The sequence below is a fragment of the Chroicocephalus ridibundus genome, chromosome 4 (assembly GCF_963924245.1).
Source record: "Chroicocephalus ridibundus chromosome 4, bChrRid1.1, whole genome shotgun sequence".
Lineage (NCBI taxonomy): Eukaryota > Metazoa > Chordata > Aves > Charadriiformes > Laridae > Chroicocephalus > Chroicocephalus ridibundus.
The window spans coordinates 3,248,561-3,261,212 of NC_086287.1; the positions used below are offsets into that span (position 1 = coordinate 3,248,561).

At 37.1% G+C, this 12,652-nt stretch overlaps 1 protein-coding gene across 3 annotated transcripts in view; it reads left to right on the forward strand.

Annotated features, from left to right (window-relative positions):
* The window catches only part of LOC134514872 (golgin subfamily B member 1-like), a 46,185-nt gene that overhangs the window by 25,712 nt on the left and 7,821 nt on the right, over positions 1–12,652 (forward strand). For all 3 annotated transcript variants that reach the window (XM_063333190.1, XM_063333191.1, XM_063333192.1), the window contains exons 21-22: positions 258–11,144; positions 11,432–11,583. In XM_063333190.1, coding sequence (XP_063189260.1) covers positions 258–11,144; positions 11,432–11,583 — 11,039 coding nt within the window. The remainder of the gene's footprint in view (positions 1–257; positions 11,145–11,431; positions 11,584–12,652) is intronic.

Genomic DNA, 12,652 nt, shown 5'->3' on the forward strand with positions numbered 1-12,652 from the left:
AATAAAGGGAAGAAACCTTATGTTCTTTTGACATGGTCCATTTAAATGTCAGCAAAATAACAGCATTAGCTGCTAAAAATTTCATACACTAAACTTTCTGTAGGCTAAAACAATTTAAAGAATAACATGGTTATCTTGTGACAGTTGGGGACAGATTGATTATCTTAGATACTCGTTCTACATGTGGAGTGTAACTTCCGTTCTCCCTCTAACGTATGTTTGAAGTATTCTTCTAACGTTATTTTCTTGATGTTTAGACTTTGAAACAAGATGGCGTGGTAGAGTCGATGCAGCTGGATCTGGACCAGACAAATGAAGAGCTCGACAAATTGAATACAAGCCATTTAGAGGAAAGATCTCAACTTATTCAAGATCTCCAGAAACGTGAAAGAGAAATTGATAATCTTAAAGAGGCACTGGCAGAAAAAGACAGGGAGGTGTCTGTCCTGTCTTTGACTATGACAGAATATTCTGAACAGATTATCATCCTGAAGCGTCAAGTGCAATGCAAAGAGGAAGAAATACGAGGGATGGAGGAGGCTTTATCAAAGGCTGAAAGGGAAACTCATTTACTGAAAGAAGTACAAACAGCTGATGTAAGAGATGCAAGCGTGAAGATATCTGTCCTTTCGGAGCAAAGTAATACAATGAGACTAGAGCTAGAAAGAGTTAGAGTTGAGAATGAAGCTAAAACCAAAGAAAATGAGGAATTAATAAGACAAAACACTGAGAACAGCGTTACAATTAAGGACCTTCGTTCTGAAATCAAAGCCAACAATGTCGCATACCGTAACAAACTGGCGGAATGTGAGTCACAAATTACTTTGCTGAAAGAACAAATTAGTAAATCATCTGAAAAGCTACAAGAAACCGAGGATAAACAAAGAAAAGAAACTGAATACTTGAAATCTCAGCTTGAGGAAAACAATACGCTAAAGGAAAAATGGAACAATTTGCTTAAAGAGAAAGAGAGTAAAGCACAGACACTTGAAAATGAGTTAAAATCAATTAAAGATTCATACAACAAACTGGTTTTGGAAAATGCTAAAAAAGATGAAGAGTTGGCTGAGTTATCTAGAAAGCTTATAGAACATACTGAACATCAGGAAACAATTAAAAAAGAATTACAAGAGAAACAACAGTTCATTGCTTCATTAGAGCAGAAGCTTGGGGTTTTGGAGCAGCAAAATGAAGAGACTAAACTTAAGTTATCTGGAGATCTGAAAGCCAAAGAGACATGTTGCAAAGAACTTAATAACCAATTAAATGAAATACATAAACAAATTAACAAGATGGAAATAGAGACACAGGAGAAAGCTTCAGCTAATAAGCAATTGCAGGCAGATCTTCAAGGGAAAGAAGAAAAATTGGCAGAGCAAATAAAAGCAAACGAGTATCTGAAAAGAAGTATAGATATAGTGGAAAAAGAGAAGGAACAGCTGATCAGGGAAAACGAGAATTTGTCCAAACTCCTGGATGTAAAAGAATGTGAATTGTTAAAGAAAATCCAGGCTGTGGCAGAAATAGAGAATAAGTTATCGGTTAGCACTGCTGAGTACGAAAAAACTCTTTCAGTACTAAACTGTGATAAAAACACCCTGGCAAAAGAGATTGAACAACTTTCAGTACTTGCCGAGCAAAAAGAAAATTCAGTGGCAGAACAGCTGCAGGAGAAAACAAAGGAATGTAACGTGCTGGCTGATCAGTTGTGTGAAAGTAAGGAACAGACACAACAGTTGCATGAACAAATGCAATCACTTCTCATTCAGCTGAAGGATACTAGAGACAAAGAAATAAAGAAAGAAGAAATGTTAAATAATAAGTTATCTGAATGCAGTAGCCTAATCCAAGAGCTCAGCCATAGTAAGGAAAAGAATTTACTACTGCAGGAACAAATTCAAAGCCTAACTTTGGATTTTGAAGCTGTGAACAGGTCTCTAGAAGAGACAAACCTTCAAAATAATTCATTACGTAAGGCAACCGAAGAGAGTAAGTTTTGTATTGTAGAGCTGCAGGATGAAATAAAAAATCTTAAAGATGAAAAAACAAAGTTATCTCAGTTGGTAGAGGAAAGAGACCTGACTGTAAAAAGTCAGGGTTCAGAACTTGAGAACCTTCATAGGCAAATGTCTGAAAAAATGGAAGAAAGTACAGTGTTAAATAATCAGCTACAGCTAGTAAGCAAAGAATTGGATGTGCTTAAGCATGAAAAGGAGGACTTTTCAAGCTTATTGAGCGAGAAGTCACGTGAATGTGAAGTTCTTCAGTCACAGTTGGTACAGCAACAGTCTGAAATTGCTTCAGCAAGGCAACAAGCACATGCAGCAGCTCTAGAAAATGAAAAATTGAAAGTAGACATCGAAACAGTTAATGTTATGGTAACGAAAAAGTCAGACGAAGTAGCTGCTTTAACTTCACACTTGTCTCAACAAAGCCATAATATTTTAGCTCTGAAGGACCAAATTGACGGCCTCTTGATTGAAAAAGAAAACTTAAAAATTGTCTTTGAAGAAAAACAAACTCTCCTTTCTGAAAAGGAGGCTTTGATTCAGCAAATGAAAGATAGTAAAATGGCAGGAGAGGGGCAATACATGCAAATCATTTCAGATCTGCAAAACCAAATACAAGCCCTGGGTTTTGAAACCAGCCAGCTTAGACATGCAATGCAGGAAAAAGAAAGTGAATTTAAGAGGCAAGCCCAAGAATTAAAGTTATTAAAAGATAAATCTGAAGAGTCTGATGTACTTAGGGTTCAACTGTCTGAGAATATGGAGGTTATTTCTGACCTTCAGTGTCAGCTTAAAAATGTGACAGAAAAATCATCTCAGTTGAATGATTCAATTATACAGAAGGATGAATCTTTAAAACAAAAGTTAGATGAATACATCAGTTTAAAAGTACAGCTTTCTGAGGTACAGGAATCTTCTGTTTTGCAACGGAAACAGTTGGAGCTTCTAGGCTCTGAAGCAGAGCAATTAAAAGTACTACTTTCAGAAAAAGAATTAACCATCAACAATATTTCATTATCTAGTGAGAATGTAAAGACGCAACTTCAAGAGAAAGAGGATGAATGTGAGGTCTTAAAGAAACAGGTGGTAGAACTGGAGGAAGCGAAAGTGAATTTAGAAAAAGAAATACAATGTCAGAAGAGTGTAATAATTGAGGTGAACCAATCCTTATCAGAAAAGGAGTCATCTCTTATGGAAAATAAAAGTCTCCTCAAAACTCTGCAGGAGAAAGCAAGGAAAGATGAAGAGAAGACAAATTTAATTTCTCAGCTTAGAAGTCAGGTAGATGAATTAACGCAAGAACTACATAAATCTAAAGAACTAGTCCATGAGGGTGAAAATGCCTTTTTATCTCTTCAGGAGAAAATTGAAGCACAGTATGTATTAAGGACTGAGTTGGATGCAGCTCTTGAGAAAAAAGAAGAAGTTATTGCTGGACTGCAAAATTCTTTAAAAGAGAAAAATACCAGCATACAGTTGGCAGATAGCAATGTTGATGTTCTTTCTAGTGAGATTGAAGTTCTCAGAGAAAAATTAGAAAAAAGTGATACAGCCATGAAAAACTTTACTAAGGAATTTCAGGAAAAGAACGAGGAGCTTGATATTAATCAGAAGAAAATTGGTTCTTTGACAATTGAACTTGATTCTCTTAAAAATGAACACCAAAAAGCACTAGACCAAATAAGTTCATGGAAAGAACAACTACAGCAAAAAGAATTGACTGTGGAGTCTCTACGTGTGAAGTGCACTGAACAGGCAGATAACATAGCGTGTTTGAAGCTAGAATTGAACAATGTAAATTCCAAATCATCTCAAGACTGCCATGACAATGCGCTTTTAATAGATAGTCTGCAGTGCCAGGTAGAGTCTTTAGAGAAAGAAAAAAATCGGTTGCAAGAAGATGCTGGTAAACTGGTGGCTGAAAATGCACAGCTTACTACATCTCAAAATCATTTGCAAAAGAAATTGGAAGAGCTCCAAGAAATCAATGAAAAACTAGAAACCAGTGAGAATTATTCAAGAATGCAGATAGATGCTGTCAAACTGCAGATGAAGACTGAAAATGAGAAGTTACAGATGCAGGTTAGTGTGAAAGGTGAAGAACTGTCTAAATTAGAACTTAAATTTGAAACTCTAGAACAAAATCTACTTGAGTCAGAAAACAAATGGGTGACAGAACTTGATGGGGCAACTTTACAAAATAATAAACTTACTGAGCAATTGAGCAGTTTAGAAAGTGAAATGAAATCAAAGGATAGCAAAATCCAGTCTTTGCAGCAAGAGCTGGATCTTATAAAAGAGGAGTTAACTCAAAGCTTATCTCCATTACTTAGCAGTAGGTTTCTATGTAAAGAAAAGAAGGCACAGACTGCAGATGCTGAACTGCAGCTAACCGATAGTAAAATTCAGTTGGAAAAATTCTCCAGTCTTATAACCACTATTTTGAGCAAAGAAACAGAAGGAGAACAATTGCAACTGGTGCTTTTAGAAAAACAGAAAGAAATAGACACCATGAAAGATGAATTAAAAAGTATGCAGTCACTTGAGAAGCAGAAGGAGTCGCTGCAGAATGATATCGAAAAGATGAAGGACAAATACCAGTCTGAAATCGAATGTCTGTCAAAAGAAGTGGTCACAGTCAAGGAAACATTAGGTAAACAACAGTGTCTCTTGCAAGAAAGGGAAGAGTCTCTTGCAGAAATAAATAAGCAGGTTGAATTTCTTCAAGACAAGATAAATAAATCAGAAGAAATTGCAAGAACCAGTCAAGAAAAACTGCACGTTGAAGGTAAAAAAGTAACAAGTCTCCTTGAAGAAATGGGAAAAAAAGATCAACTCCTTGAAAACTTAACTACCCAGGTAAATCAGCAGAAAGAGTTAATTTCTGGTCTAAGCCAGCAACTGAAAGAAAAGGACTGTTCTGTTACCCAGATCATGGAATCATTGTCTAATGAAATGCTGAATTTTTCTGAAGAGAGAAATACATTAAATACCAAACTGCAAGACCTCGAAGCTGTTCATAATAGTTCTGTAGGAGAGCTAAACCGAGTATTGCAGGAACTTGAGGATTGTAAGAAAGAACTGGAACACAGTCAGGTTACGTTGAGCAGTAGAGAAGCTGTGTTTAAGGATTTAATGAATGAAAAAGAGGAGATGCAGTTTAATCTTGAGAAAATGGGCAAGGAAAAAGAGAATCTGAAAAAGAAACTTCAAGCAGCATTGATAGTAAGAAGAGATCTAATGCAAAAAGTTGGAAAACTAGAAAAGAGTGGGCAGGAAGAAGTAGAAAAAGAGCAAAAAAAAGCAGAGGAGCTGTTGAAGAAAGTTAATGACTTAACAGACAAGCTGAAACTAGTTGAAGTACAAAATAAAGATTTTGAGTCTCATCTTGGAAGTTTGAAGCAACAACTTTCAGAAAAAGATGCCAAAATAAGTGATTTGACTGAAATTTTGTCTTCAAAAGCTGCTTGTTTAGAGGAACTTCAGGACAACATTACAAAACTAAATGATGTCATTGCTGAAAAAGAAAATATATGTGAGCAGAACCTAAAATCTTTAGAGGAAAAGGACTGCATGCTTGCTCATACGCAATCTGTACTTGATGAAAAGACAGGTGCATATGAAGAGGAACGTTCTCAGCTGCTTTTAGCTCTTGAAAATTTGAAGTCTGAAGTTAAGAAGAAGGAAGAATTGTTGAAAAATTCCTGTTCAGAAGAGCCTGGTTTAAGTGCTGGGGACAGGAAGAAGCGTCTGGACCCCAACCATGACATTAATGTCTTAAATCAATTAAAAAAAGAAAAAGAAGCTTTACAGAGGGAGCTTTTGGTCAGGAAAGAAGATATGAAAAAATTTCAGAAAGAAAGGGAAGAGCACACTAAACTCACGGCAGATTTTGAAAAACAAAAAAAATACCTTGAGCAACTGAAACAAGAACATAAAGCACTCTGGGAAGTTCTTCAAACAAAAAGTAAAGAACTTGACTTTATTCAGTTAGAAGAGTACCCTTTAGGGAAAGAGCTGGCTTCACCAAAGGCAGTGCTGGGAGAAGAAGCAGCTGACCTAAGGAATTTGGAATCAGAGAAGGCAAGAAACAAGGTTCAGAATGCATCCTTACAAGAGTCAGAAAACACAATCGCTTCAGCGGCAAGTGAAGAAACTGAGTTAAAAGAACTAAGAAGTAATTACGCAAAACTTCAGGAGGAAACAGAAATGTTAAAGAAAGAGTTGAGAAAAATATCGGTTGAATTTGGTGGTAAAAGAGAAGAAACAGTCAGCTTAGACTCTTTGAGGCAGCAGGAGCAATGTACGGGCATCTTGTTGGAGGACGTAAAGCAGCTACAGGAAAAACTGAAAGCATACCAGGCTGAAGCTGTAGAGATTAAGACAGCACTTGAACATGTAAGTAATGAGAAAGAAGCACTTGTTAAAAAAAGTGAAGAGGATTACAAGATGAACCAGGAGGAACTGCAGAGGTTGAGAAGTGAAGCTAAGAAAGAGGTTGCAGAAAAGAATGAAGAAATAGAAGCGTTGCATTGTTCACTTAGGGATGTCAAAGATAAACTTGATATGAAAAAGGAATTATTAAACAAAGCTATAAGGGAGGGCCAAGAAGCAGCCCACCATTACAAAACAGCATTTGAAGAAATGAAGGGTGAAAAAGAGAAACTGCTCGGTTGTTTAGAAAAGTCCAATTTGGAACTAATTAATATGAAAAAGGAGGTAAAACATTTCAGTGAAGAAAACAAAAAACTCCTGACAGAGCTATGTACACTACGTGAGAAGGCTGAGATGAGTGGACCTGTGGTGTCGCGCAAAGAGCTTAAGGAAGGAAATGATACTGAAAAAGAATTGGGAGAGTTTTGTTTGGAAAGTAATTCCCTTCAAGGAAAGCTAGAAGGTAAAGGCACCTGTTTCCAACCCTCAGAGACTGATTACTCCGGGAAAACTAAACTGAGAGAAGCAACAGAATGTCAAATTCAGAAACAAATGCAAATGATTGAAGAGCCGCTGTCAAAAACTGCAAATGTAAATGATTCTAAACCACAAGAGCAAAGAACTATAGCAGAAGAGAAGTCCAGAGAGCGCCTTCAGAGAAAATTACAGGCAGCTTTAATATCACGTAAAGAAGCCCTGAGAGAAAATAAATGTCTAAAAGACCAGATGGATAAGCTGATGTTGGAAAGAGAAGAACTGGTGAACAAGACAGATATGCTTGAACGCTTGTTAGAGCTTAGTAGAGAAACACAAAGTTCAAGTGCTGTTTCTCCGTTGTCTGAAGAGGAGCGCCTTGTTTCTGAAAATGCCAGACTGTTGACTGAAAACGAAAACCTCACCGCGGCATGTGAAAGTCTTAAATCTACCATGGAGACCATAGTTCAGGAAAAAGAGGCCTTTTCTTTCCAACTAAATACCTTAAAAGATTCTCAGACAGTTGAATTAACAGGATGGAAGGCTAAACATAGTGAATTAAAGCAGGAGTATGAGTCGCTCCTTCAGGCTTACGAGAATATCAGTAGTAAAATAGCTGATATGAGGCAAGTTATTGATCTCACTAGAAAAGAGAAGCAAGAGGCTATTCAAAGGCTCAGGGAAGGAGAATCTGAGAAGGAGACTCTTGAGAAGCGTTTACAAAAACTCACGGATGAAAATGAGGTTATTAAGAATCACCTGAAACAACTTGGCGAATCCAAGAAAATGGAAGTCGACGAATTACAAAGTAAAGCAGAAAGGCAGATCCGTGAGCAAGAGGCAAGGATGCAAGAACACCAGGATCGGCTTCATGAACTCACTGGTCAGAATCATCAGCTAATGGAGGAAAATGAGCAGCTGAAACAAATGTCTGAAAATTTAAAGCAGGCTTTAGAGAAAATCCAGAATGAAAATTATATCCTTCATAATAACATTACCGTAACTAAAGCAGCTTTGGGGGAGCTCCAGGTTCAAATGGAAGTGTACCAAAATGATATGCAATCTAAAATCAATGATGCATTATGTGAGAATGAATCATTGTTGCGGGACATTAATGTGTTAAAGGATAAACTCTCTGAAAAAGAGCAAGCTCTGCTTGTCCTAGAACAAGAAAGAAAATTAATGTCAGAAAAAGCAAAAGAAATTGAAAAATCTCTGGACCATAAAAATCATTGTCTGACCAAGCTGGACATGGAATGTAAAAGCCTGACACAAGAAATTGTTAGTCTAAATGAAAAAGTTAAGATTTTAGAGGATGATAAATGTCTGTTACAGGAAGAATTAGAAAACGTCCAAGAAAGTTCTTACAAAGTAAAGAATGAGAGAGAATTTCTTGAGACAGAATTGCTTAATCATGTTAAAAAAGTTGATCATCTTACTGATAGAATGAAATCAGCACAGGTACAGAATAACTTGCTGTTACAGCAACTGGAAGAATTAAAGGCGGAAAAATGCAATGTGGTCAGAGAAAAAGAAGAGCAGCAGGTACACCTTGTAAAAATGTTTGAGGAGAAGGTGAAAAGTGCTCAGAGGGATAATAACGGAAGTAAAAACAAAACAAAAGAATTGCAAGAACTCTTAAAGGAGAAGCAGCAGGAGATCAGCCATTTGCAAAAGGATTCTGTAAAGTTCCAGGAGCTGATCCTGGATTTGGAAAGATCTGTGAAACTCTCACAGTCAAAAAGTGAAAAACTCGAAAAAGAGTTAAGTAACATTTCAGAAAAGCTTGCAAAATCAAATGAAGAAATCTGTCGTCTCAAGGGAGAGCTTTCTTCACAGATGAACTTGTTGGATCAGTCAAAGAATGAAGTGGTCGGGCTTGCAGATGAGAATCTAAATTGGAGAAAAGAACTTAAAAAGAAAGAAGACGAGCTACAAATTCAAAAGAGACAATATGAGAGAGAATTGGAATTTAATCTTCAACAATTAAAATTGGTTCACAAAAGAGAATTTTTGAACCTAGAAGAAAGACACGGTGCCCTTGAGAGAGAAAAAGACAGGGCAATTACTGAGCTTCGTGGTTTGCGAGAGGAAGTTAGCATTAAGGACTCTCAAAACAAGAAACTTCAAGCAGATCTGAATGCGGCTTTGGCACGATTAGCCGCTTTCACAAAGTGTGTGTCCTCTCTTCAGGATGACCGGGACAGGGTAATCACTGAAATGAAAACCTGGGAAATGCAGTTCAAAGAGGCCATCCAAAATAAAGAGAAACAGGTAGAAGACAGCAACAAAAAAATAACGTCTCTGCAAGAGGAACTGAAAGACAAAATTGCTCAGATTCAAGAATTGAATATCAAATATTCTGTGGTAGAGGAAACAAAGGATGAACTGTATTTGAGGCAAAAATCTGTTGATACACAACGCTATGAAGAGCTCTGCAGAATAAAGGAAGAAAATATGTTTTTCTTTAACAGGCAGCAAGAATTGGAGAGTGTTCTTCAGTCCAAAGAAGAAGCTTTGCAAGCACTCCTTAAAGAAAATAATTCTCTTAATCATCTTATAGAGAATAGCAAAAGTGCAGGAAGAGAGATAAAAGCTCTGGAAAGTAGTTTTACAAGACAGGAACAAGAACTGCAAGAGCTTCTAGCTGAGAAGGAAAAAATTAATGCTGAATTGCAAAAGCAGATTACCATTTCTGAGCAAATGAAGATCATGCTAAATAATAAAGACAAAGAAATCTCCTTACTGATTTCTTCAAAAGGTGATGAAATTTCTGACTACCTGATTCAGGTACAGACTCAACATAGAGAACAAATCAAAGAGTATGAACTTCAGTTGAGGTCTTTGCAGACAGAGAAACAACAATCCAAGGAGTCCTGTCAGAGGATGGAAAACGAATTGAGAAATCTCCAGATGAAAGCAGACAAAGCAGGTCAAGATAAGGCTGCAATTGCTAGTGAAATAGATGCCTTTAAAAAGTCCATGTCGTCTCTTCAGAATGATCGGGATGATCTCTTTTCTAAATACAAAGAACTGGAACAACAACACCGAGATGTCTTAAGTCAGCGGGACAGTCTGATAGTTGGCAACGCCAGTGAGAATAATGCTTTGAAGCAAGAAATAAGGATACTTCTCAATCAGATAGATGATCTTCATTCTGAAAACGCGATGCTAAGTGCACAGCTGATAAAATACAGGGAAGATCTTAACCAGGTTCTGTCTCTGAAAGACCATCAGCTGAAAGACTTACTTAAGCAGAAATTGGATTGTATTAAAAGCCTGGAACAAGAAAAATACGACCTTCAAAAACAAATAAAAGAAATGCAACTCTCCAGTCAGCTGCAGAAGGATAGTGCTGAATCTTTGGAACGTGAAAACAAAAAATTAGTGTCTAAAATAAATGATTTAGAATCTTTAATTGCATCCTTAAACAAAGAGAAACTTGTTTCTGAATCTGGAGAGAAGCTGCTAACTAGTGATAGCGTTCAGAAAAAAGAAAATGTGTCCAATGGACAGTATGGAGAAAATCTTCAGAAGAAGATTCAAGAACTCCATAAATCAAGAGGTGGAAACGCTAAGGATGCAGATGAGGAATACAGTAAGAGTCTTTTGAAACTTGAACGCAGAGATGAACCTGATGCTTTGGCAGAGAAGATGTTACTAGAAGTTCAATCTCAAAATAGTGACCTGAGGTCCCAAAATGAGGCCTTTGGGAAAGCAATGACTGCGCTGCAAAATGACAGAGATAGGATAATAGAGGACTTAAAGGTACTTCAGAGCAAATACACATCTGAACTCAAGACTGAAAAAAAGAAAGGAGATGAACTTGAGGCTCAATTGCATGGCTTTAAATTACATTTTATCAGTATGCTCAAAGAAAATTCTCTTCTGAATCGGGTTATTTTTCATGCTGCAGATAAGGTTACACTTGATCAGATTGCTGATGGAATTGAAAATCTCTGTAGGACGTTAGTCAGTCGTGAGATGGAGATTAGCAGGCTCTCATCTGAGTGTGGGAATTACGTTCACCAGATTGAAGCGTTTTCCAAGGCTATGGCCAGTCTTCAGGATGACCGAGACAAATTGCTGCAGGAACTCGGCAATCAGAAGGTAACTTCTGAAACAAAACAGGGCACAGTTTCGCTTCCCATTGGTTGTAACAGCATCAGTGAGATAAATCCTTTTAAAAGTAGCTTGGATACGCCTCAGAACAATAGGGAAAGATTGGTAAGTTTTAATTAGCTGTATCACTTCAATTTTTTTTTTTTTTTATACCGAGAATGCTTAGAGGCATTATGGATTCTGAAGTTGAACTTTGTAAATTATGTGAGTTCTAAGAAAACATTGTGTGACTAGAGAAGACACGTTTACACTTTTGGGAGTTTAAATAATTATCCTGTTAAACAAGAGCAAATGGGGGAAATACATTGTTCTGTAATTAGAATTCTAGCACGAATAAAACTTCAGTCCTGTAGTTTTCCTTCCAGTTCACTGACCATGTTTATTAAACATAGGCTAAAGAAGGAGCCAGCCTTGCAGCTGTTGAAATATCAAAACTGAAGACCAAGGTTGATGATTTGGAGAAGGCATTGCATCAGACAAAAACCTTCCAAGCAGAAACTGAGCGAGAGATTGCATCGTACCAGAATGAGCTTGCTGGATTAAGGTATAAATGTTAAAATTAACCAACACGTGGCTCTTGTTTAGAATTCTTCAGCGACTTCACAACCTGACCTAAAACTGACACACAACCAAAATTATGGATTGTTTAGCAGGAAGTAGGATGAGGATATTTCTGTAATGTGTGAAATCAACTTCCACAGAGTTGTCTTTGTTCGTGGTTATCCTTCTATCTTTATGTAATGGTCTCTTTTTTTTGTGTAAAGTTTCAGACAGTCTTAAGTGAATGTTTTCTTGGTTGTGAAAACATTCGGTTGGTGACTTGGGTATATGGAACTACAGTTTAAGAATCTTATTTCAATGCTTGGTATTATATTCTCTTCTTAGAGTAATGATTGATATGGCTGAACGTTTTCCCTGAAATCTTTTTCTAAAGGATGTCTGAGGTGTTGCATCTTTGGCCCAACTTCATATTGAAAATTGACTTCATTTCACATTTCAGCATTGTTTTTGTAGATTCAAGAGTCCGTTCCGGCACTGTTCACATCTTGCATCATCTGTGACAAGTGAATAATGTGACGCCTTGGGCCTGATTCTGTGAATGCCTCGTGAGGTCTGCTTCAAAGAAGGCAGTAGGCGTTTTTAAGTGGCACTTAGTGGAGGCAGATCAAGATTTGATCATCTTCAACTGTTCTTCTTCAGGCTTTTAAACTTATGCAGATGATTGAAGTGTGAAAGCATGCTATATGATCAGTTCAGTGAAGATAATTTTGGCTGAACTTGAGGCCAGTAGGCAGTATCCTTAGTGCCTTACTGCGTTTTATTGTTCCAAGTGCAATTTCTAGATCTCTCATTAAAGTCTGTGTGAGATAATACCTGTCTTACACAAGAAGCTTTTGCAGGAGGGGGTGTAGATCAAAAGGTCAGCCCCCACATTTATCTGTGAGCAAGTTAACATGAAACATTCAAACCTCATTCTAACTTGTAGACTTAACCAGTGAACAGCATGAAGAGCCTTTTCCCATTTTTTTTTTTCCCCGAAAACTTTAAAAACATATATTAAATTGCATTCAAAAGGATTTCAGTCACTTTCATGCCCTTTGTGATACTGCCTG